This window comes from Gallinula chloropus (genome assembly GCF_964237585.1).
Source record: "Gallinula chloropus genome assembly, chromosome: 4".
NCBI classification, from domain to species: domain Eukaryota; kingdom Metazoa; phylum Chordata; class Aves; order Gruiformes; family Rallidae; genus Gallinula; species Gallinula chloropus.
In genome coordinates this window covers 4,612,010-4,638,248 of record NC_140088.1, presented here as the reverse complement: position 1 = coordinate 4,638,248, position 26,239 = coordinate 4,612,010, and the positions used below count along the sequence as shown (strand labels likewise).

Here is a 26,239-nt window from a genome sequence, read left to right as displayed (position 1 = left end):
GCAGAGTTCCTGCTTTCTGACCTGGCCAAGGGAAAACTTCCTTCTTCTTGTGCAGACACTCAAGCGAATATTTCTCCTCTCCAGGACTTCATTCTGCTGTCTGGTTCATGTTCCCAGTGAGTGGGGATTAGCTATAGAACGTTTTAATTTTTTTTCCCAAGGTAATTTGGTTTTTCCCTAGTAATGAAACGGAGTTGTCCTTGCATAGTGGTCATTTCTGAAAGAAAATTATCTTTCTCTTAAAATAAATGACACAAAATCACAGCAAACATACCTCATGAAGGAAGAAAAATCCTAAAAACTTTTCAAGTTTACATATAGCATGTTTTGGAGCAAATTGAAAAGATTTTGCAGATGTGAACTGTGTTTGTTTCTCAGTGGTGGTTTTTGGTCAGAAGAGATTGTTTTTTCTGTGGTATTATGTCCCTACCAATAAATGAAGGACATTACAGCTCTTGGAAGGATGCAAAATAACTCCTGTAATTAACCCACCCACTGTACTACTGTCTGTTTCTTAAGGAGGCTGGATGGTCTAAACCTGGGATCAGGGTTGAAGACCAGTTTCCAGCTCTTCTATAAGGTTCCTAGGTGAACTGAGCAAAGACTTCAAGTCTCTGATTCTCTCCCCTGACTGCAAATTGTGCATCAAAGCATCTTTCTTTTAGTCTGTCTTTGGAATGCAAGTTCTTATGGACAAAGCTACATCTTTAATATTTAATACATAGTACACTGCCCAACACTTTGTGTCTGTGAAGTGCTTTTGTAATGGGAATAATGACTTAACTAGTCATTATTAACAGTCACCTGGCCTGTTCCAGTCACTGTGCCACACATTAGATTGTTCTCCATTTTTGCTTCAGTGGGAAGTTCATTCCTGAAGAGGGGTGCTAGGTGCTGGGCCTTGAGATTCTGTGGGCAGATGAAAGCTGATGTGCTGTGGGCAGGCATTGGTGTCAAGGCAGCACTGACCTTCTGACTGACCAGCAAAGACTTTGCCTCTGTCCCAACCGTGCTCCTCTGTGTCTGTATTAACTTACACTGCACGTGCCAGTCCTGATTTGGATATTGGAGATAATCCCATTGTGTAGTTCTGGAAGACACCCTGACTTGAGAGGAGGTCGCTGTGTGTTGCACTGTGTGTAAGCACCGATCCCAGAGACCTGTTTCCCCTGGCAACATTTATATCCCGTTGTCTGTGCCCTGCCTCTGTTCATATTCTGTGTCAAAGTCAGAAAGGGCAAAGTGTTTTCCTTGCATACCTGTTGACTGCTTCCTTTTGAGGCAGATCTGCTGCAATCTGATCCAGATTGCCTTTAATCTACAGTTATCAGAACCTAGTTTTCTGCTTTTCTTTTTCTTTTGTCCCATTTTGGAGTCTTTTGAGAGTTAATTTTCCTTTTACCCCATCTCCTATTGTTCCCATCTGCTGGGTTGGCTCTGTCTGATCAGTGAAATCTGGGGCTTTCCCAGGACTGCATCACATGCCTTTCTGAGCCACTGAAGGTTTGTTTCTCCTCTCACCTCGGCCAGGTCTCCCCCGATCTCCAGTACTTCTTTGCCCCAGATTGGCTGAGTTAAAGCTTCTGAATTCTACTGCTGTGAATGCTATGTGCCTCTGCTATTCTGGGGAGCTTTGTAACCTGAAGAAGGGCAATACTGATGGGTTAATTACTTCCCAGGTCAGTAAGTAGGGCAAAGTTACTATTCAGGTTTATCTCCTGGGCAGTTCTGCAGTCTTCTCAGATTTAGGACCTAAGTAGCTATAAAACTCCTAAAATGAAGGTTCCACTACAAGGCTCCAGTATCAGAGAAGGCCCATGGGTGGCTGACACTGGAAATCTTTGTACTGGGAGTCCAGATGAACATCTGTTTGTCCAATGTGTTCTGCAACTGTACGCTTGTGTTCAGACCCAAGGAATGCTTAGTGGTATCTACAATTTTATTTTGTGGTTCCTTCCTTCACCAGCTAATGGCTGTGGTTTCAGCACTACCATTGTTTCTTCACCTGTTGAAAATGCTACCATCAGCAGCACCTGCCTTTATCATCACAGGGTGCCATTCAGCAGCCTTCCCTCAATTCCCTGCAGAAAATGGGACCACACATCACTGATCTTGAAGTGCAGCTCTAAGTGTGTGACATGTTTTGGTTGGGGTTGTAGGAGATCCTTTTCCATGTTGGATTCGGTTCTAAACATCCTGAAACACCCACTAGAGCTAAAATGTGACAGTCCATGTATGTAATGATAGGGGGAGAAATTGCTCCTTGAGGGTTGAGACATCACTGAACATGCCAGATAGGAGAAAGCTTTTTTTCCTTTCACATGCAGAGGTTTAGGTTTCCTCAACTCCTCTTTCCTATAACTAAAAATAAAAAACCCAAACCCTCAGTGGTTTCCTATCCTGGTTTTGTCAGGGATAGAGTTAATTTTCTTTCCAGTAGCTGGTATAGTGATGTATTTAGCATCTAAGATAAGAATATTGTGATAACACACCAGTGTTTTCAGTTGAAGCCAAGCAGTCAAGGACTTTTCAGCTTCTCATACTGGCCTGCCAATGAGAAGGTGGGGGGTGCCCAAGAACCTGGGAGGGGATACAACCAGGACAAAAGGGCTATTCCTTACCATATGACATCATGCTCTGTATATAACTGAGTGTTGGCCAGGAGACAACATGGCTCAGGAACTAGCTGAGCAATGGCTTCAGACAGCAAGCAGTTGTGCTGTGCACCGTTTGATTTGTGTATTGCATTATTATTTTCTTCCTTTTCTGTCCTGTGAAACTCTCTTTATCTCAGCTGGTGAGTTTTACCTTCTTCCTTTTTGATTGTCTCCCCCCATCCCACTGTTGGGGGGGGGGGAGTAAGAGAACAGCTGTGTCACTGTTGTAGCAGCCTGCTGGTGAAAGCACAACACTTCCATCCAAAGATTGTCGTCTTGTATGACCTCCAGGTGAAGTAGAATAGCTCAGCATTGTTAAAGATGTTAACTACAATGAAATTTCTTCACTATGTGTTTTCCATGTGCATGTTTCCTGCCCCTCTGCCTTGGAATATTGAGCTTCTTTGGGAAGGGTGTGCTGCTCCGTGATGTCTACACATAGAGCAAATCTGCCAGTAGAAAGGGCATAAGGACAGCACATCTCAAAGCTCCTAAGGCCAGCCTGTTGGTAGCTCTTCTTCCTCTATTTTTCAATAAGTGAATATATGAAAAGGAACAAGTTTCAGGTAGGACTTGGAGCTGAGTCCTGAATATGTCCTGGCTGTATCTTTATTACACTGGAACACAAAAATGCTTCTGGGGTCATGTGGTTTTCAATTTGAGCCAGGTCTGTGTTTGAAAGATACACTGGGAATTTGAAAAATACAGCAACAGTTTGTGAAAGTAATGATGCTAACAGTACAAGCAAAAGCAAAGATGGAGAAAGGCAGAGTCTAACAATATTTTGTGAGGCCTCTTTTCTTTGAAATGATGTACCAATTATAGTTTTATTTCTTCATGGAAATTTCTTGCCCTCAGCACTGCAGAAGGAAGTTTGACATCATGGCTTGAGAATATGTAACTAACTCAGGACACTGAAACAGATGCAAAACCCAAACAGTATTTTTTATTTATAGAATTTCCTGATTTTAAAGCCATTTTAATAATTATTCAAAGGTGTAGTTTAGGTTCTAGAATTTTGGGTGCTTGAGTTTGGTGACACGTCTGTGGCAGGTCTGAACTTTAAGAGGTAGGATGGATTAATCACTGCAGGGCAAATCTCATCACAGATTGTTAAAAGTCATGGGCAAATGTGGGTGAGGATTATACTTCTCCAGAGCTCCATGTCTGAAATCCCAGTGGGCTGTATGGACAGGATGTCTAGATGTGGGGCAAAAGACACCTGTCACAGTCTCCCTCCCTCTCTCTCTCTCCACAGACACAGCATGTTTGGGGCTTTAATAGCCAATTTCCACCCCGCCTGTTCCCTACTACCTCCACTTCCCAAAGATCAACAGCCAGAAAGGAAGAAAGTGACTGAAAAACATCAGCCCTCAGGATACAGTAGTCATCACCCACCCCTGGGAGGGCTGTTGTGCCTGCCTTATTCCAGCTAAGGAGAATAAAACAGCACAAAAGCCTGAGGCTCCATCCCAGATCTGGTTCTTCCTAAGCCACAGGGCAGTTTGCTGCTTTTGTATCGCCTCTGGGGTAGCCCCTATGCTTCCCCATCTGAGGAATTTTCCCCTTTGTCCCAGCTGTGTGCCTCTGCTGCCCGGGGTGCGTTCCTGGAAGAACAGTGCCTGTGACACAGCAGATCAATGGGCGCAGACCCAAGTCCCCTCTCCCAGGGATCAATAAGATGTTGGAGTATGATGCTGGGGCTGGCATTGCCTACTCCTTTCAGGTCTGGCATTGATTAGCTGCAGCCTGCAAATAGAAGTGGAGCAGTAATGCTCTGCAACCTCGATAACCCGTCCTCAGGAGCCTGCCAGAGCCAAGGGGCTCCTTGCAGCCACCACAGCCAATAGAGCCATTTCATTAGGCTGGAAAGGTTAATTGCATTGAAAACTGGCGTCATCCTCAGCACAGGACCGTTGTAAAACTCCACGGTGGTGTGAGGCCTCAAGCTGCCTCAGGGAAAGTAGAGCCCATCTGAGCTCTGAGAAATTTTGCTCAGCAAGGCCCCGGTGCAGGGCGGTCAGACCCTGTCTCTGCCACAGCTCTCTTGCTGCGGTCCCCTTGCTTTGATTAGGGAAAGCTGGTGGGACAGTGACTGATAGGGTGGCTGGTTGGAGTCAGAAGGGCACTTGCTGGTTTCATACAGCCTTTGGATTACATGCTGCATGCATGCATAACAAATACTGGGTTTACTCAGCTACACAGATGGAGTGTAGCACGCTGGGACTTGTGGTTGCTGCACCGTGGCTCTGCACTAGGAAAGCACCTATGATCTTCTCTGTTCCATGCTAACAGTGAACAGAGCTCAAGTTCCTGCAGAATTGCTGCTGCATCACCTCAAAAGGTATAGTTGGGGTTTTCTCTGCTGCAGGAAGCTACTTGTGTCCTTCCAAGCTCTAGGAACTGCCACCTGTCTGAAAACCAAGGGGAAAGCTCCCTCTGCCGAAGTTCAGCCCTGTGAAAATTGAAGTGGTCTCTTCTAGTGTATAATTAGGCTTATATGTGTGTTAGTTGCTGGTCAGAGAAATTAATTTTGGAATTGGTGTATTTTTGTTAGGGTTTTATGGGGAGTCGACTGTGCATGTCACAGTTCAATTCTCAGTTTCTGAAACTGTGAACATCCTAATCATCTGAGAACTTTTGAGGATCTAAGCAGCATATTTCCTCATAGCTAAAGAGGAATTTCAATTTTTGAAGTGATTTTTGTAAAGAAACAGATTTTTCTGTTACCTTAGCCAGTGTCCTTGTTCTTTTGTTAGAAAGTGTCTTAGAAAGCAAATAGTTGCAAAGATTGATGCTGTGTTCTGAGATTTGGCTTTCTAATGTGTGTGAAATGTTCTGAGTTGCTTTTACTAGAAACACGAAAACTGACACAGAAAACTTTGCAAAAACCAGAATCTTCACAGATTGTTTTATCCTCTGGTTGTTGGCGACCGAGCAACAGATGGGCTATTAAATCATCAATTGCAGCTTCTTTTAGAAACTGTTTTCTGCCTCCTCTTCTCACAGTCACCTTCTGTGGGCAATCTTACGTACCAGGTTTTATTCTTATGTCGTTTTTCTCTTCTTTTCCTGGGTGTCCCATTTCAAACCACAGCCTTGGTTTCAGAGGGGGGAAAAGTGCTGCTGCAGATGAGAACTTCCACTGCTGAAAAGAGAGAGATTAGGACAGAAGGATGTGAAGATGCCAGGTGTGTGCACCTGCTGATTTTTAAAGGGAGCTCTTTACTACAGGCTGTCACATCTCTTTCAGGATGTGGCTGTTGTAGCATCCCAGTTCTGTGTGCCAAGCACCACGGCAGCGCCTGACGTCTCGTGTGTGACTTCAGGGCACATGTGTTGAAGTCCCCTTGAACCTGGTCAGCAGATCATCCACCTTGCTTGCTTCTTACATAGATTCATGGAACAGGCCGAAAAGGGTTCACGTGTTCTCATTATGTCTAATTCCTAACAGATACCAGGGCTCTGCAGCTCCCGTCTCTTCTGCCCTCTGTGCAGGGACCTTCTGCTGTAGCTTGACACGAAGCGAATGAAAGAAAGGACTTAAAGGTCTGAAGGAGGAAGGCAAGAGAGGAGGATGTGAGGGAACACCTTCTGCTCAGGAGAGGCATTTTGTCTCTTGAGGTGCTCTGCCAATGTGCACGGGGTTCTTGGTGGGAAGGGCGCAGCGAAGAGCTTTCTCTTTAATACAGTGTGCGTTTTATCTCTGCAGACTTCTTGCACACTTAGTTTAAAGATCTTAGCTCAATACCATTAGTGTATCTCTGCTGAAGGCCCTTTATAAAATTGATTAGAAAGTGGGCTTTTGCATGTGTGTGTGTGGGCTCTAATCTGATTTGAGTCCGAGATGGTATCTTTAATTCAGTGCATCGCGGCAACTAACTCACGAACTTCACCGAGAGTCAGAGCCCCTAATTTGGTTTGAGAATACATTAGCAAAACGAGCTCAGAAGGCCCCTTTTCGGGAGGGGAGGGGGGTGTCTTGTTGAGGGTGGGGGGAGCTTTGGGGAGGATGGGAAGAATTGAATTGACAGAGGAGAGTCGTGGATTTAAACAAGATCCTGGGCATGATATTCCTGCAATGCTTCCCAGGGAAAAAAAAAAGGAGGAAAGGGAGAAGATTGATTGATTGCTGGCTTTGCACAAACCATGGAGAACAAAGTGAACCTCAAAGCAGGTTTAACCCTTTCTTACCATGCAAATAGAGAGAAATTGAGGTGCTGTTTATCCAGGACTACCTCTCATCTTCTTTCCTTTCATGCTGCTCTGTGGACTGGTGCCGAAAGCAGACACTAGCATTGCAGAAGCTTTTGCACTGGTAGATGATCCCCACTGTCAAAACTTTTAAGGACTGATCCAACTCGAATATTAAACCACATGTCTCTTTCTTTCCTTCTTACCTCCTGAAATAGAAAAAAAAGACCTTAGAAAGAAATACAGAGACGAGCACAGCTGGTGTTTGCAGTGGGACAGGGACAGCAGTGTTTTGCTGCTGCACGTGCTATGTAAAAGCCTGCCCTGGGGATCATTAGACTTAGCAGAGTAGACATGTACATCCACTGCCTGCTTTATAGCTAACCTTCACTCTTCAAATCCCTTATTCCTGTATGATATGTATCGGGGGTTGTGTAGCATTCAGCATGAGCCAACAATTATGAGGGTTAAAACAAACTTTCCAGATTCCTCAAGGCCCCTTTTAAATAAAAGATTATTTTCATTTAAGAAATTGTTAAAGTAAATGGGTAACTCAGATGCTGTTGGGTGCTATAGAAATACTCAGGATAGAATTAAATATTTAATTTGAAAATGTAATTACTTAGCTGTTAAACACAAAATGTTTGCTGTGGTAATTCAGTTTTATGGCTAAAGTCTTGCACACACAGATGTCAGAAAACTCCTGAGTTCTGCCTCCTTCAGTAGCTGTACTCTATTTCCTTTGCAACTGGATTGTATTTCCTCTTGCCAGGTGTGTGGTGTTGTAGGACTTGCTGAAATATTGTCAACTGGTACAGTTCTGTCTGTGGCAAGGGAGTTTTACTGGTGTATACCCAGTCTGGTCAGATATAAATAGTTGCAGGTATGTGTTTATGGATGAAGTTGACTGAGCAATTGTTTTTGCAGTAAAAGTGTGTGTTTCATAGTTGCAATTCAGTATTTGTGTTTGAGAATACAGCTGTCTGTGCAATGCCACATTATGCAGAGTAACATCAAATTTCCAGACTTGAGTATGCCACAAAATGTTTGGTATCATGGCCCTTCATGACATCTTTCCATTCCATTGGTTGAGTCTAAAATCAGCCAAGACCACAGCTGCAGAGAGGGCACAAGAGATGCAGAAAAGATTTGAGCCCCTTCCTCTCCAACGTTGCCATTACCTCAGAAATGGAAAGGTTTGGCAAAAGGTCTTACTACCATCATTTGGATAGACAACTGGATATATCACTTGATTCAAATGCCTAAGCTCGGCCACCTTCCAGTGATTATTTTTGTGAGCCTTCATGCTCTGCAGATAGAACACCATATGCTTAGCTGAGGTTCCTTTTTTCCACCTTCTCTGCTGAACTGCTGAACTGCTGAGGTCAGCAATTTTATTTCAGTAGCTTGCTCTGATGAACTTTATTTCTACACCAGCCTCCCCATCCAGACAACACTGCAGTGCAGCGAAATAATCCAATTTTGGTTGATTATTAATAATTACTCTCAGCTGCTATTTTTTCAGTTGATTGATTAGAATAAACACTGCTCTGATGGGATATACCAGAATCCATAACTCCCCTTTCTTCTCTACTGCTGCTTTAGGCTCTGCTTCTCCAGACACAGTGCAGAGAGTGTGTGTGTGTTGAGGTGGGGTGGGTTGTAAAGCAGAGTGGCTTTTTAAAATGTGCCTTCTTGCTGATTTTTAATTAGCTATGACCAAAATTCGTTTATCTGAAAAGGTGGAAGTCCACAAGCCCTGAATAACATCCCTGGTTTGCAAGGCAGTGCTTTTGCTAAACAGATATATTTTCTACTGCTTGGGGTTGAAGCTAGACAAAACAACTTCAATCTTTGCTTTAGTCTTCCAAAAGGATCAAAGAATAAAGGTTTTTAGGAGGCATGCTTTGTGTTTGCAACCTTGTCCCATGTCTGACTGGTTGTGTATCCCTCCAACAGGGTTCAGACCATCAGTCACTTTGGAGGGATCTCATGTTGTAGTTGCATGAGGGTTTTTCTGTACCGAATCCAACAGTTTCCTTTTGGAAGGAGCATATTGAAAGGTACTCTCTCAACAACTCATGGCTTGAAACTCTACCCAGTAGTTATACAGAGACAGAGGAATTTTATAAAGTGTTTGCAGATTTGTCAGGAACTTAAATGCCTCTGCCAAATTCTGCACACAAAAACATAGGAAAATGAACATTGATGTTCACAGATTCATAGAATGTATAAGGTTGGGAGGGACCTTTAGAGATCATCTAGTCCAACCCCCCTGCCATAAGCAGGGACATCTTTACTAGATCAGGTTGCTCAGAGCCACTTCATGCCTGACCTTGAATATCTCCAGGGGCCTCCACTGTGCCTCTGGGCAACCTGTTCCAGTGATCTACCACCCTCATAGCGAAGAACTTTTTGCTAACAGCCAACCTAAATCTCCCCTTTTCTAGTTTAAAACTGGTACCCCTTGTCCTACTGCTACATTTCTTATGCCACCCTTCCTATAGGCACCATTCAGGTACTGGAAGGCTGCTCTAAGGTCCCCCCGGAGCACTAGCTTTGTGCACAGTTGGGAACAACCTCTCCCAGCACCACAATCTGGTGGGATAAACCAGAATTCGGAACTCCCCTTTCTTCTCTACTGCTGCTTTAGGCTCTGCTTCTCCAGCACTGTGGCTCCCTTGCTGATCCAACCTATTTTGTACCAGATTTGCTGTGAATGCCAAGTGGCAAGCAGCGCTGCAGCCAGCTCCTCAGCAAATCAGAACAGGCAGCTCAGGTATAGCTGGGATGAACAGTGATTTTCCTTCAAAGTAGTTGCTCTTAACCCTGTGGGCTGGAATTCTCTCTGGGGAGCTGGTCAGTGCAGCATGGGAGATGGTTTTGCTACTTTTTTGTAGGTGTTTTGATTTGCACCTAGGGTTCCTTAAATGGATCCTGTTTTGAGAATAATGCTATTTCCAGGGTGGGAAGGATGGAAATGAGAAGATTGCTTGAACATGGACAGAATTTATACCTCCTCTTTGCAAGCAGGACAGTTGTCAGAGGCACCTAGATCTTGGGCTATTTTTTTGCTCAGGTTGAATCCAAGGAAATAGATAAATCCCTTCCCTAAGAAGTAGCACTCCTTGCCATGAGTGAATGAGAAAGAAGTTTCATTCAAGGTCTCATCAAAGTGGATAAAATGTCCAGGTCAATTTTTGTAAGTTGATAGGGTGCCAAGGTTTCAGAGCATCTGATCACATGCCAGCAGTGATTTCATTGTGATGCAGAAGGAATGGGGTAAAGCTTAAATGGCACCAGATGGAAAAGCAGAGCTGGTTTTCTCCAGCAGCACTCAGCTTTCAAAACAGAGGGGTTGATTTTTGGCTGCGGGATGCTGCTTGACGCATGGTTAGTCCCTACAGCGTAAAAGAACTGAGTGATACAAGATGACCATTTTCTCTGAGTTTGATGGCACGGCTTCCATGGCACTCTTGAATTTCCAGAAGTGTCAAAACATTTCTCTATACATTAGAATATTCATGCTTCTGGCTGCCTTTAAATAGAGAAGAGAGGCCTGCTGAGCAAGGCACAAGCAGAGGGCTTCGTAGAAGATACAGGGACTTGAGCTGCCTGAAAAATAGAATCTTGTTTCACGGAATGTTGGCTTTTTCAAAACGCTATTTCATCCCAAATCTGGCTGCAACCTGAAATTTTAAGCAGAGGGGAAATTCCAAAGAAGTTTCTTTGGAGGAATCTTCCAATATTTAGTTTCAGCATGTTCTTGAAACGATGCATGCTTGGTCAGTTAAAGAACCCACGAGGCAGCACATGGCAGGCTAAACAAAGTGGTAGGAGCAAAGCAAAATGTAACATCTCGTTTTCTTCAGGTTTTGGGGGGTTCTTTTTGCCAAAATTGACCTATTTCTGTAATGAAACAGAATAGCATATTTTAACAAAATGAATTTTTGATTAAAAATCTGTAGTAGAGTATAGCTGCGAAGGAGAAGTAAAAATGGCTCGTGTGGAGGGGTGGTCAGGGGGCAGTTGGTGTGTGAAATAGCACCTAGGGAGATAGAGAGAGGATTAGGCAGCATTAGAGATAAGGTTATTGTGTAGACTGGGTCATAGGGGACTAGATTTAAAGTACAGTCAGATATAGGGGGAGGTCAGAATTGGTCTGTATAATACAGTCAGCTTTGTGAAGCCAATGTTCTATTCCTCTGGCTAGCTTGCATGCAGGAAAACTAACCACTCTACTTACAAAGGCAAATCTCTGAGCCGCAGTGCTGAAGATAGAGGTTCAAATTCTGCTGATAATCTGGAGCAGAGGCCATCATGTGAGCACTCTGTAAGCAATGAGTTTATCTATCCATCGGTCTGTTTAGCACACTCATCTGCACTATCCGTTCTTTCAGTCATAGCTGCTGATTGACTCTCTCGATCTTCCTGTGGCATTCAGGACCATATCCTTGCTTTCCAGTTGGGAAGTAGTGTCTTGGAGAGCTGCACTGTTTTGCTGAAGCCTACAAGAAGATTTGTGTTGAGGATGGAATTAGACTTTGAGACATTTTTGGCTTCATTTGAAGGGCTCTGTACGCTATACTTCACTGCCCCATGTTGTAAGTACAGAGTGAGTGACTAGGAGTCACAATGAGGACACATAGTGGTTGGGGAGAGGTGTGATCTGGGTGTAAAATGGTTTCCAAAAACTCTGCTCCCAAGAGTCTGCTCAGAGGAAGGCTGGGCACAGAGACAGATCAGGGAGGGCAAGCTCTGCGGCTCAGACCTGACCAGAGAGAGATGGGTGTGGGGCACTGGCTTAGTTTGCCAAGGGCAGAGGGAACTGGGAGGCTGGACACACAGAGCAGATGAAGTGTGAGTGTGTGGAGTTATAGATCCTGTCCTTACGCATCACATTGATCCCATTCAGTGTGTTATACTTAGCATTTTGTTTATATAATGTCAGGGTGTTACACGGGTTTGTTTATTTTTAACTCACGTATGACTGGCAGTTTCAGTCTGGATGCTGTCTGGTAATGAAATGGGAGAAATTGGTCCAAGTTTGTCTAAAGATCTGTGTCACAGGATCTCTGGAAATGGAGATAAATGTTTATATTACCTTGTCCCCTGGGATTTAAGTCCAACACAGAGACATCATGCAGCAGGTGGTGAAAGCAGTGACCGCAGTTTGCATGCACTGGTGTAAACGGTTGTGTCATGTTGTGATACAAGTTACAGTTCGTTTAGGGACTTAGGTGGGAAAAAGTAAAGGGGCCAAGGTGCATTCAGCTTTGTGCAGAAGGAGACTAGTGCAAAAGCAGCCCCTTGGTGAAGTACATCATGTGGCCAGAAGAGCTTGGGACTAGAAGCATTCACGTAACCATATAGTCTTGCCTGACCTCACCACAGGTGGTCGCTCGCTGATTTGCTACTTGCTCTCTGTTTCCCATGATAGATGGGGTTTGAGTGCAACCAGCTTGGGCATATGGCAAAGGATTCCCTGATGTAAACAGAGTGCTGAATTAATAGGGACCAACACCTGCCAATGATCTATGTCTTGCCAACACCTCTGGATGATCCTTTCTTGCTGTGTCACCACTGGATTCTCCAAAGGCAGTCACATTTCCTTGTACACTGAAGAATGCAGCTGGGACTAAGGGCTTCATCCCTGCAGGTTTACAAACAGCATCCTGTATCCAGCTCTAGGGCCTTCTGAACCTCGGTGGAGCTAAGCTCTGGAATTTGCTTTAGAAATGACCCTGTTTGCCTGATGGGTTTGCAGTGCTCACTGCTGGCTCGTCACCAGACATTGATTTCCATTTCCCATTGCTCTGAGCTCTTGCACAGCTCACACACAGCAAGCTCAGGCTATCTGCTATGAGCTGTAGGGGTTGTCCACTGGAGGGAACGTCTTTAGATTCCAGGACCTCCCACTGTCAAAAATATTTGGCAAAGCTGTGTTGTAAATGGATTTGTGCTTCCGCTTCTCCCTACCCTTTGTCCAGGTTGCTCACACCTTCTGTTCTGCACATGTCTCTTCCCCTTCAGTGCTGGCTGTCCATCTCCTCCTCTTTCTATGCATCTAATGGAAGTTGGTAATCCCGTTAGGTGCTTGCAGCAGGCGCTGCCGAATTTGCTTGCAAACGCCTGTGCCAGGTCGAGTGTCATTGCCAGCAGCGCTCTTGGCGGGATGAAGGTTGCATTAGTGAACAGTAATTGAAATGCAAAATAACATTTTGATCGAGCGAGCAGGCTGTTTATTTATCAGATCAATAGCCAAAATGCCCCATCTGGAGAAGTCAGCGTGATAATAAGTGATAGCATTCCAAGGGCAAAGGGAACAAGCGTGGCGGGGAGGACACGCCGGCAGGGTGGGCTGGGCTGGGTCACACCGGGCCGTCGATCGCTGAAACTTGCTTCCTTTTGAGTTTCTTTTTTTGAAGAGGACAGCCCTGCTCCCAGTAGTGTCTGTGAAGGGTTCCAGACCTCTGGACAGAGAACAAACAGCTCTTAAATATGAGATCAGAGTGCAGACGTATGTAAAATCAGGTGATGTCTTCTTCTCGTGCTCTGGTAGACACAGGGCTGTGACTGAAGGTGCAGACTGCTGCTGATGTAGCTCAGTTAGGCAGTGGGGTTTTTTTGATTGTTTGATTTTGCTTTAGTGCATTATGTTTGCTGTAAAAGTCTTGAACACTCATGGTGATGGTCTGGAAGTATGAAGTCATAGTTTGGCTTCTATAGCGAAGCTGCTGGAATGGTATCAAGGTGCATCCACATAATGAGGAAAGGAGGGATGTGTATGTGAGGAAGGGGCTTGTGTGTATTTGTACAATACATTTATTATGTGTTTGCATGCCTGCTATACAGATACCCTACAGAATAAAGCTATGTAACATTTAAGCTGTTCTCAGAAGGGCACTATGTTGTCTTTGTGGGTGCCTGGCTGTCTGCTGTCTGTTGCTTCTGCCTGTCCATGAGTTGGGATGCTGAAGACAGGGGATGGGCAGTGAAACTGAGGTCGAAGATCTTGTAGTCTTGCCTTTTTCTTTTTCATCTCCCAAAATAATAATGGGGAAAAGTAAAAACTTCCTGGGATGAGGAGATACTATTCACCATGACAGAAATGAATATTTTTGTGGGGCTTTTTTGTAATCACATTTATTTAAATTTTCAAATCGTGATGCCAGTTTGGGAGGAAAATGGAAGTAATTTTAAAGTATTTTGCTTTAGAATTTGTCATGGGTTTTTTTTTTTTATCAAGAGGAGTTGAATATGCAAGTTCTTCAGAGTGTTGGGGGAAAAGATGTGTTTGTTCTCTTACAGTTTTCTGTCTAAAAAGCAGTTTGTTGGCCACAGTCTCCTCCTCATCTCTTGGTTCAGGCAGGTAAGAAAGCAGGAAACTGTTGGGGCCTCTGATAGGATTCAGCTTGAGTGGACTGGAAGCTACTTTGTCAGTCAAAGGAAATGGGGACAGTCTGGAAGATGGATGAATGAAGTGGATTTAGAACAAGTCATTATGGTTTGAAGCCAGAATTTGGGTCAGCTGCAACGAGCTACTTAATATATGCAGTGTGTGGTAAGAGATCTGCTAAATACTTATCACAGGTGGGGTTTTAAAGACTCAGCAAAACTGAACCTTGAGTTTATCTTAAATAGGTAGCTAAAGATAATCCTGTATGTTACAGCAGACTAAGGTGTGCCAAAGGAAACGGGATGCTTCTGTTTATCACCTGTTCTTCTCAAACCTGTGATGTTCCTTAGCTTGAAAGGAGCCTGGTCTACAGTTACCTCTGTCATGCACTCCCTTTCTCTGCAATTTCAAGTTCTGTATCTCAGCCTCACTCTGTCAACAGGTTCCTTGACCCCATGCAGTTCTCTTGTTCCTCCATCCTCACTGATAGCCCACTTTCAGAGTTTCCCAGTGGTTCTAGAACATCTCCCCTGTGCCAGATCCAGTATTTGCTTTCGTACTGTTACCTTGCTTTGCTACCATATCATCTTAGAAGTGCCCTCTGAAGCCTCTGAAAAGCCTCTGAAAAGCACTAATTGCCCATTGTTATTTTCCCTGCTGTAATTTATGTGGAACTAATTTCAGTCAGTTTTTCAGGGTCTGTCTGATTTTGAGTAATGTTTCTAATGGTGAGGCTCTTAATTATAGATTTCTTTGAGATCTACAAGTGGAATCTAGGCAAATCCCATCTATTCTGTTTGGATTGCCTTGGCAAGGGTGGGAGAAAGAGGCAACATTCCACTACAACTGTAAGTTTTGAAGTGTAAGAAACAGAAGCCCTCAAAAAATAATGATCAGGTCAAACTTACAGAATTCTTAAATGCATCCATGTTGGAGAATGCACAAGTTCAGACTTTGAATAAACCTAGAGTTCCTTTTCAGTAAACTATTCATAAAGAAATGATCATTCCCAAGTCTCTTTTTGCATTTGTTTCTAAGATGATGTCCTGGATTTGTAACTATCTCCCATCCTAACTCCTTCCTCAAACACTAAGAGGAATTAAGCAATAGCTCCAGGTCTCTTTTTTTCCTGCCATTGTCCATCATGAATTGTAGGCAAGGTTGAAGGGAGGGGTGCCTTCAGTGGATATCTTGAAATGCAAGGAAATGCAGGCTGAAGAATTTGCAACTGTGAAAGTTTTCTCTCAGAAATGCTAAGAGGGTACTGAGTGAAAGAAAGGTCTGTGTGAGATGGGACAAGGGATCAGGCTGGGGTGCAAAAATAAATGTGACATGAATGGCAGTGCTGGGGGTTTTCCTTTCCTCACCCAGCTGAAAAGGTGGAAGCAAAATTCTGATGTTCAAGTGCTTTAGAAGTGTGCTTTACTGAAGGTGGTGTTGCATGGGTCTCATTCAGAAGTGTCTGAAGGACTCTGAAGGTACTATGAGAGGTATAGATTATAGGTGCCCTAGATAGGCAGAGTATAAAGACATTCAAAAAGAACTGAAGGTCTTGCTGAGCATTTCAGTAGGGGTTGAGAAGCAGTTTTACTGTATGCAGGCAAATTGTTGAACTGGTGTGAGAAGTCTTGCAGATGCAGAAATAGTGAGAAAAGAAGTGGAAATGTGAATCACTGAATGGTAATACAGGGGCAGAAAGGGTGGTGGTAAAAGTTGGATAAATGGTAAGGAGCAAGTCTATCCTGGTCCTTGTTTTGCTGTGCTATCAACAGGAAGGATAAGCAAGAAGCATTAGCTCAAGTGCTAAAGCAATTCACTCTGGAGTGAGTGCTATTAGAACACCAGAGGGCAAGGTACCTTCCAAAGGTGATGCTGTTAATAAGAGAGCGAACTGATAATATATGCCACATCTCCTGATTAATTGTCATTTCATCTGTATAGTACTTCTTACCATTCACTAACAAGAGTGTCGTCCTAAGGGTGAAGAGAAATTACAATAATGAAGATAGGGATGAAGGCTAGTAGGAAATCTGTAATGTCTTCTGCCCATGAGAAACCTTTTTTGTTTATTAAGCAGCCTCCAGGCAGCTTGCTGTGGCAGCTTTCATCAGCATGAGCTAACTTGGGCTGGAGAAGATCTACTGATATGTAACTGGGCTCTGGTTATGCAATGGGTCAAAGAGATAAAATGTCTCCTGGGCGTTCGACAAGCAAATACCTTTTGTGTAAGAGCCAGAATATAAGCACTTGCAGAAGATCCCAGGTTGGGCCTCCATCTCCCCTACTGCCCAAGAAACATGTTCCTCCAGTGTACATGGCAGAACTGGTCTCACCCAGCAACACACCTCAGTAGATTGCATACAGCCCAGTTCTCTATGGGAATACCAAGGGAACTGACCCCCGGACACAGGTCTCTAGATAGGCTTTTGCCATTGGGGAGCTGTGGGACTTTGCTGGCTTCCTTAAATATTTTCATTTTAGCTTCTTCAAGCTCCTCACTCAGATGTTTTTGCCCTGGCCCACCACTAAATTCTAAAGGAAATAAAAAATTGATCTTTCTTCAGATCAAGTGTGAAAGGCAGGCCAATTGTCATGCGTTTTTACACAATAAGCTGGGTCCTGATGCCCAGCAAAGCCAAAAGCAACAGAAAATAGTTGTAATTGGAACTAGGGTGGTGTGGTTCTTTCAGAATAAAATGCTGACAGTCGGACCTTGTTACAACCTGGCAGTCCAGGTTTGTGAACTACAGGCTGGCATTCATGCTGTGGAGTGGAAGTCACACAATGCTTTCCACTCCAAATTAGAGAGCAAGCTCATCAGCCTTTTGCTAAGTTATGGTTTATGTTTGTTCCAAAGACAAGCATGTAGCATTTGTGTGGGTGTGTTATGGACAAATGCCTTGCAAACAGGCTGTCTGGGGCTTGACATACTCCACAGAATAGAAGCGTAGCCCACACAAGCTGAAGGGAGCTGCCACTAACAAACATGACAGAACTCTTAGAAATCTATATACACTGCAGAGAAACATATTTAGATTGAGCTGAGGCTCCAACTCTCCCATCCTTTATCACAATGCAAAATACCATGGTTTAAAAAAAATAAAACCTCTAAAGCACTAGTAACTGGGTGATTCATGTTTATGGTCATGCCTGTCACATATGTACTACCCAAGCTCTCACCTACCCCCCAGAAAAAAATTAAGCTTGCCCTGTGAACAGGGTATCTTCCTGTATTCTAGAATAAGACCAGAAAATCTTCCTGGATTGTGGCTGGCATGGTTGAGTTATCCACCATCACCCACTGTACAGAAGTGGCATATTGGCCCTTCCCATTATTCTTGGGCAGTTGTGTGGAGAAGAGCTGTCAGTAAAGATGAGGAGTCCCTAGGTGATGTCTCTCTCCTGTGAAGTTCATATTGAGTAGAAGAGCAGGAGTGTGTGGGTGTGCTGACCTTGTGCCTCCCTAGCACCATGGGGGGTGTCCTGTTGGAGAAACAGGGATAGGAGTGTGTGGGTGAGCTGTCCATGGTAAGACTTGGTCACCCAACAGGTGTGGGCATCTCAGCTCCATGACATTATCTCTGCATATGTGACCTAAAATTACACTGGCTGTTATTGCAGCTGTCACATCTAGCCTGCCACTTGGAAAACATTATTTATTTCTGTCTCCTGTATCTAAAAAAACCCCACCTGACAAAATCTGGCTTGTTACTGGAGTTGTGGCCAGTGTTTGAGAAGCTGATCTATATTGTTTGTCAGCCAGCTGTGTGTTGCAAAACTCTCTCATGTGGCCCACAAAGGGCACAAAGTCCGTGTTGCCCAAATTGCATCATGGCATGATATACACACCTCATGCATGCAGTGCAGGTTTATGTCATCTGGGCTAACAAATACCAGTAGCAAAAATAGTCTTGTACAGGAGAAGAGGTTGGATGTTTTGTCTGTCGTTGGTGTTTCTGCAGATTAAAGCTCCTTTGGTCTTTCATGGTTGGATTTAAAAGGTCTGTGCAATCTAAAGAGTGTTTCTGTCACAGGCTGGGACCTGAAGTGAGCAGGTTATAATGACAGTCTTCTCAAGTTTTGTCAGTGAAGTTTGAATCTGCTGTGAGGACTCCCTAGTCGTGGACTTCAGGACTCAAGTGCAGTTCCACAAGCACAGCTGTAGGGACAGGTGCCTCACCTGCAGGGGCTTTCAGTCTTGTGGTAGATCTCAGAGGGCTTAACTTCCATCTGGAATCCACATCCAGCTGTAAGAACCACCCAAAAAAAGCCCATTTCTGACCTTTTGCATTTTATCTTGTGCCCAGAAAAGAGGGTTTTTCCCAAGGAGGGCCTGAGTCACTCTCCCCTTCCCCAGCTGATACTAGTCCTACAGCTGTATTTCAGCATTCATTTTAATGACAACTTCAGTCTTACTGTTGGAAACCTCCAACATGTTGGGTTGATGAGTGTGTGATTTTTAACAGAACATACTGGTGAAGGGACTGCCCTATATCACACAACTTATGATGCTCATTCCTTACCTTTCTCCAGGAAACGGGAGTATAGTACCAGGCTGTCCTTGCCCTTCCTATTGAAGATCATGTAATGAGCATCAGCCCCTAGAGCTCAGCAGTACTGCCTCTAAAGTGTCCTTGATGCAGTGTGGAATAGGGAGTGATGCATGGAGAAGGTACAGGGTCAAATATTTGGATTTGCCTTGGTACTTAGATGCTCAGATGGAATTAATTTACTGAACTGTGGATACCTGTAGGTGATAGAGAATTTTTCTAGTGGGGAGAAGTTACTTTCTGTTACAAAGCCAGATAATGTTCTGGCTGTCTTGCTAAGTAGGTGTTTTCTCAGGTGAGAGTCAGGTGAAGGCTTGTAGAGTACTGCACCCCTGTAATTCTCACATCTAGAAGTGGGATAAAGAGGTGAACAGAGCTCAAATGACCATTTCTGCTAAAATAACCTCAAAGGTCATGCAATAAAATAGCTTTATCTGCATGGATCCCAAACTTGTAATCCTTGAAGTTTAAAAGAAAAGAAAAAAACCCTGTGTCAGTATTTATTGCCTTGATTTTATAACACTAATGTTTTGTCCCTTTCTGGTCCTGCCCATCTAGTAGTAGTCTTTCCTTCTCTTATCATTGCTGTTGTTCTCAAGAAAGCATTAAACTCATAAGCAGTCCAGCCATTATAGAGAAACAGCAAAAGATGAAAGGCTAGAGAAGAATTGGAGACACTTGTAACATTAACCCAGCCTCACTGCCCGGGGGAGATAACACTAATGGATAAAAACCTAAAGCACGATCTCAACTTGGTCTAAACCTGCATCTTTCCATCCAGAATCACTGAAACTGGAGCATGCTTGTCTGAGGGCAGTTAACAGGCACGTAAAGGCTAACAACATTGTTAGTGATAAACAGCGGTGGGTTTATGAAACAGTAGTACAACAGACAATAACCTTTCTTGATACAATTAGATAATTAGTGGGGAAAAAGGAATGCGGTGGATAGACTGTCTGGACCATACATGGGCTTCTGACACAAAGCTGTGCAAGATCTTATTAGGGAAATTAGATCAAATTGGTTTTGATACAAATCCTGTGAAATGAATCATGGATTAGCTGGCAGAGTGTAAACAGAAGGGTTAGAGACATTCTTTATCCTTCTGCAGAGTGGTGTCCAAAAGGGCAGTGGTTTTGTTTTAAATATTCATTAGTGACCTGGAGGAATATGTAAAAGGAACAGTTCTCAAATTTACAGTTGACACAACTGAAAGATACCAGAAAAAAAAAATCAGAGTAGACAAAAGAAGAGCTAGGCTGCAAAAATAAACATTATTAACAGGTTTTGGTAAGACAAGTGGCAATTAGCAGTGTGTGGTTTAAAGATGATACTGGATCTACTTTGGAACAAGGAGAATCTCCAAATTTCATGTTGTGCAGAGCACGGTGGCAAAAGCAGCTTATGTTCAGAGAGGTCCCAGTGAGACAGTAGCTATCAAATGATGCGAGCTGATGTGCAACCTGATGTCTGGCAAAGCTACTGCTCAGTTGGTCCATATGTCTGCCCGGCTGTGTGCTTTCCAGAGTGACTGTCCCCTGTAGTGCTGTGGCATTGCACTGCGAGGTTTGGGGCACCTTGCTGCAAGAGAGACACAGGCAAATTGGAACAAATCCAGAGAAGGGCCACAAAGATGCTAAAGGGATTAGAGGGAATGACCTATAATGAGGAAAGGTGAAAAGAACGAAATGTTTAGAACCTCTAAGCCTGTTATATGGGCACAGAAATAGTAACGGAGTTTCCTGTGCCAGCACGGAGGAGTGTTGGATCAAGTCTCTCTCCTTTAGCATTCCTATTAAGGTAACTAGAGCTGAGCAAAATGGCTGTTCATCACTTTAAACTCTTTGCAAAAAAAACATTTAGCTGTTCTTCTAGAAGTTCAAGATGTTGTATTTCATTGCCAGGGGACACTCTGAGTCTGTTTAAAAAGCACCACAGGATCTCCATGAGACTTGCAGAAAGTCAGAGTTGGTAAGGCTTAACTCAGAGTGTGCTGCCCAGCAATAATCAACTATGCAAGTTGTTCCAGAGGCCAGAAGAGGAAAACATAAGCTCTGGACTGGCTGGAGTCACCTCAGCTCTGATCTTTGATCTGTCTTGGCATTAAGGACTTTTGCCTCTAAAGCATGTGTTCACATCTACCCAGAACTCACTATATATTACAGTCTCCTGGAAGGGGACAGGAGGGTCCTCAGCTGTAAGGATGTTGGGGGTTTGTTGCTATCCTTGGTTTGCCATCAGTCACTGTTTGCCTGCCTTGGGGAGGAAGGCTCCTTAATTGAGGTTGTGAGTTGAGAAGTAAGTTGGTCCTGGGAGCCTGATTTTTTTTCTTCTTCTTTTTTTTTTTTAATCCCAGTGGAGAGAACCATGAGATCCTCTGAATTTTGGTCTTTTTCAGAGAGAGAAGCAGGGATTTGAACTCCATTGACTGAATGTGACAGTGCAGCTCACCTCCTTGTCATGCCTTTTTCATAGTGTTGTCCTCTGTCTGCCCTTAACATTATAACCCCAACTCCTTTTATTGTGGAACTCCTCAGTGCAGAACAGTGTTTTATGGTGGTTTACCTTCCATTTTGACCCTAATCTCATGTTATTTGCCCAATGATCTTCAGGCTTTTACTACAAATACACTTCTCTGGTAGGGAAATCTGGCCAGCACAGCAGCTTTCAGCTTTGCTGTGATATGCTAAGATCTGGTCTCAGCTAGCAAAGCTTTACCTTCCTCCACACAGTCAGCTGACGTTACACCAGGAGATCTGCAAACCCTCTGGGTGCCCTGTGGGATTAAAGATGAATGCACCTGCAGCAATTATTCCTGTAACTGCTCCATGGCCTCTAGTCCAGTGCGATCCTCTGGTCAAAGCCTGGGCATTCATCAACCCATCATGCTGTCTGTGAGAGGGTCCAAACTCTGGATTCCTCTCAAGTAAAACCAGGCAAAACAGCCAAGCAACGTGAGATGCCTGCCCGTACTCTCAAGGTCAACAGTCTTGCCAAATAACAAACTTGGCTGATCGATCCCAGAGATAGGAGATAAGGTCATTCATGGAGGATGAAACAGAGAAGGGAGAATTAGGAGATACTTGGGTCAAATGAGATCATAAGGAGGCAGGACTGTGGATTTGCTGTATATCAAACATGTGCATTCATATCAACAGACCCACAGATGTGATATACATACGTGCAAGGCTGGTCTACACGCACACAGAATGTTCTGTCCTGTCCCCTGGTGGGTTTGACCTCTTGGCAGAATAAGTTGCCATGAATACCAGGTAAATAGACTGAAACTGAAATAGAAATTACCCACATGACCATGGTATGGTAACTCTAAACCAGCAGAGCTTCCAAGATGAAAAGTCAAGCATCCCCAGTCAGCCAGAGTTCTTTGGACATGTCATCAGGAAAATGTATGTATTTAGGTTTTCTTAAAAGCCTTTGACAAATTATCTTGCTGAAGGAAAAATTTAACCTCTCGGGTTAATACTATTATCAATTAAAAAGTGTCTGAGATTGAAAGAAAGGGTAGACATACCCTACCCAGAAAGGAAAGAAAAGTCAATTTTCAGCGTGATAGAGGTTAACCGAATCGCCCACAAAGATCAGTGTTGTGGTGTTTGATCCATGTGTTAATGATCTGGGAAGTGGGTGAACAATGAGACTCTGCAGATGACATCAAATTATCAAGGAAGACTGATCATAATAAAGCTGGATGCATGGACAGCACAGGGCTAGATGAAATCCACTGTTGACTATTGCAAAACATTGCACACCAGCAGGCATTAATTTGATTTTTTCATACATCTTAATGGATTCTAAATTAACTGCAGCAACTGAGGAAAAGACCTGAGAATTGCAGTAACTTGCTGGTCTTCTCTGTTGAAGAAATGGTAACAGTTTAGATCCTAATTTAAAGGGAGGGGGGGGGAGCAAACAATGTAAGGAGTTATGTAACAAGCTGAAAATAACACTGAAAATATGGTAATGTCAGTAGGTAATGGATGGCGTGCTTTTGTCTTGACTACTGTCCAGACCTTCAGCTGGAGAAGTGATGGAGCAATGCCAGTTTCATGCTGCTGAGGAGCTGGTTCATTGAACTCTGCTCTGGACTGAACAGAAATAGCCAGGCTAGAGGAAGTTCAGAGATGGATGATGAAGCAGATAAGAGGTCTGCAAAAACTTCTGCGTGAAGAACAATTATATAGATAATGAAAAGCTGAATGAGGAGGACATGGCAAAAGTACATTTCCTGAGCAGGAGAGTTGGGGGGTGTTCAGGGAGCCTGAAAGACTGCTAATACAGTGTGGGCAAATAAAAGTGGAATGTTTTGTTTCTTCATGCAGTGTGCAGGTAATCCCTGGAACTTATTGCCATAAGGTATTACAAAAATCAGCACTGCTCTAAAAAAATCACAGAGTGAACACATATAATGAGTGAGACTTTCTGTGATGACAACAAATAAGAACAGTTTGGGAATTTGGTAAAGATGCAGTCCTTGCCATGTACATAACAGCGTAACCTCCTCTCTGAGAAGTGGGAATTTGAGTGCAGTGTCTCCATGCAAAACACTAGTGTCAGGATTTCATCTGTCAGGCAGCTAAACGAATGACACAGCTGTTTGCTTACTCCCCATTGCCCCAGAGTGGGATGGGGGTGAGAATCAAAAAGAAACAGAAAAGATAAAGCTTGTGGGTTGAGATAAAGACAGTTTAATAGGACAGAAAAAGAAGACAATGGTAATAACAACAATAATAGTGAGATAACGAGAAAAGAATATGCAAAACAAGTGATGCACTGCACAGTTGCTCACCAAGTGAAACCAATACTCAGTTCTCAAGCCACACTGCCTCTCAGCCCACCTTCCAGTTATATACTGAGCATGATGTCATACTGTATGGAACATCCCTTTGGTCAGTTTGGGTCAACAGTCTTGCCTATATCCCCTCCCAGCTCCTTGCCCTTCCCCCTGCCTTCTTGGTGAAAAGTCCTCGGCTGTTTGGCTTCTACTGAAATCATCAGAGTGTTACAAACATAGTTCTCATAATAAATCCAAAACACAACACTACACTATACTAGAAATTATCTCTATCTCAGATGAAACCAGGAAAACTAGTAAATAGAAAAATTAAGATTTAAGATTAAGATGGAGGAATCTTCTGATCAGATGATTTTCCTTTGGTTTCTAATCTCCCCTTCTAGTGATGATAGTGAAGTGGGGGAAGGAATCCAGTATGAAAGCTGATCAAAGACTTCTGTACTACAAATGAAATTCCATCTGAGCAGGTCCTTCCTGCAGGGTCTGCTAGTGAACATTTTGCTTTGAGCCAGGATAGCACATCCAGAACTAACCAAACATCTTTTTTACCTGGCCTGCTACAGACAGGCTCGTTTCTTTCTGCAGCCTGTGAACAGCCTGAAACTGTGATCTACATGAATAACCTTGACTTGTTTCTTGTGGGGAGAAAACAGGCTGTTCTTAGTGAGTTGTACTGATAAAGTTGAAGGAGAAGCACCTGGGGGTTGCTGAACTGCCTTAGCAAACTGGAGTTGCACCGAGGTGGGAAAAGGAGGGCTGTCTTTTGACCAGCATAGAGCTTGTTTTGGCCAGGAGGCTGCTGAGTGCCTTTCCTCTCTCCCTGCAGGCTGCTTGGCAGAATGGCCACAGAGGAGCGGCACCTCTCCTCCAGCTGTGGGTCCTTCATCAAGACCGAGCCCTCCAGCCCATCGTCCGGCATCGACGCCATCAGCCACCACAGCCCGAGCGGCTCCTCCGACGCTAGCGGTGGCTACGGCATCGCCATGGGCGGCCATCCCAACGGCCTAGACTCGCCACCCATGTTCAACGGCACAGGGATCGGCGGCGGGTCCTGCCGTAAGCGTTATGACGACTGTGCCAGCGCCATCATGGAAGACTCGCCCACCAAGTGCGAGTACATGCTGAACGCAATCCCCAAGCGGCTCTGCCTGGTGTGCGGGGACATCGCCTCTGGGTACCACTACGGCGTGGCTTCCTGCGAGGCGTGCAAAGCCTTCTTCAAGAGGACTATTCAAGGTATGCTGGGAGGGGAGGGAAGCAGAGGCGTTCAATCTATAGCAGACATGGGAGTCAGCCTCGGGCATTGCTGAGACTGCAGTGTCTCCAGGTCATATAAAAGGGGGAAGAGAGGGTAAATGTAATTCAACTAACCCTTCATCCTTTTGTATGCCTCCTCTCTCCTTCTGTCCAGCTCGGGTCCTTCTAAATCAGCCTGGGCATGAAGTTAGGCTTTGTGGTGGTAGGAACCTTGACCAAGTTACTAGCCTGGCTGGCTACCAGGTCTTGATACCTAGCTTAGTGTACCTTCCTGCCACTGCAAGTGGCACTGATACACTGATAATGAGGCTGCTAGTGGGGTGAGGCCTGGGAAGGAGATGCTTTGCACTCTGAAGGTGGTTTTAAGGCCCATTTGAAAATTGGATGCCCTTGCCTAGAGATGGCATCTCTTTAGTGATATCTGCACCTTGAGGAGAAAGCTCCAGCATTATAGTAGTAGAGAGGTTCTCACTCTGTCCTGCCAGTCTTAATTTGTGGCTATGGACTCCATGAGACCTCATCATAAGGCTGAGGTGCCCTCACAGGGCATTTAGATAAGAGTCAATCCAGTGCTCCTCTTCTTTTCAGCTCTTTTTTCATTAAGATGCAACTTCTTTGAAGATAAAATTCTCACTGAAGGACGTAACAAATTTTTGTCAGTCTTACTAAGGATGAGGAATTCCTCAGGCGATTTTGAAAACCTCAGTGAACATGTGTGTAGAGAAGTTGCAGTGCTTTACTCCTGCATGTACAACCTACATATGAGGTGTTGGGCTGTGTCCTGACGCCCAAAGGTATGCTGCAGATGTGCATACACACAGGGATATAGCTGAAAGTGGGAGTGCATCCAAGCAAGCTCCAATATCCCTGGATGCTTAGATGTATTTCCACAAGCAGGCCCTACATAAGTAAACCTGGCTGGACGTACAGATACTGCCTTTATTTCTTACACTGTCTGACTGGGAAAAGGACAGGATCATTTACCTTCCAGTGGAAAGTATATTGAGTTTACCCAACCACGGTGGGGATGGGTGAGCAATCAGCTCTGTGAATACTTGGCTGTTGGTTGGGGTCAATCTGCCCCACCAAAACTTCCTTGTCTCCTGTGAAATGAAAGCAATGCACCTGTGGGGAGAGCACTCATTTATGTTCATTGTACAGGCCTGGTTACACTCTGTCACTGGGGATGTTCAGCTCTGGAGTGGACAGAGCACTACAGAGTGCAGTTCAGCCCAGGTCTCTGCAGAATTCACTATTTCTAACTTAATTCCTTAGATTCTAGATGTCTCTTCTTACTGTTGTCCAGATGTGGAAATAATCCTGCTGTGGTGCCCCACTGACTCTTCCTCCTTTATTATGCTGTGTGGAA

At 44.1% G+C, this 26,239-nt stretch overlaps 1 protein-coding gene across 1 annotated transcript in view; it reads left to right on the top strand.

The window, feature by feature from the left end:
- ESRRB (estrogen related receptor beta) overlaps nt 1-26,239 on the top strand; it is a gene marked incomplete at both ends in the record, with an annotated part of 84,393 nt that overhangs the window by 19,662 nt on the left and 38,492 nt on the right. Inside the window, one exon of the mRNA XM_084262755.1 lies at nt 24,440-24,849. Within this exon, the coding sequence (XP_084118881.1) occupies nt 24,440-24,849 (410 nt within the window). The remainder of the gene's footprint in view (nt 1-24,439; nt 24,850-26,239) is intronic.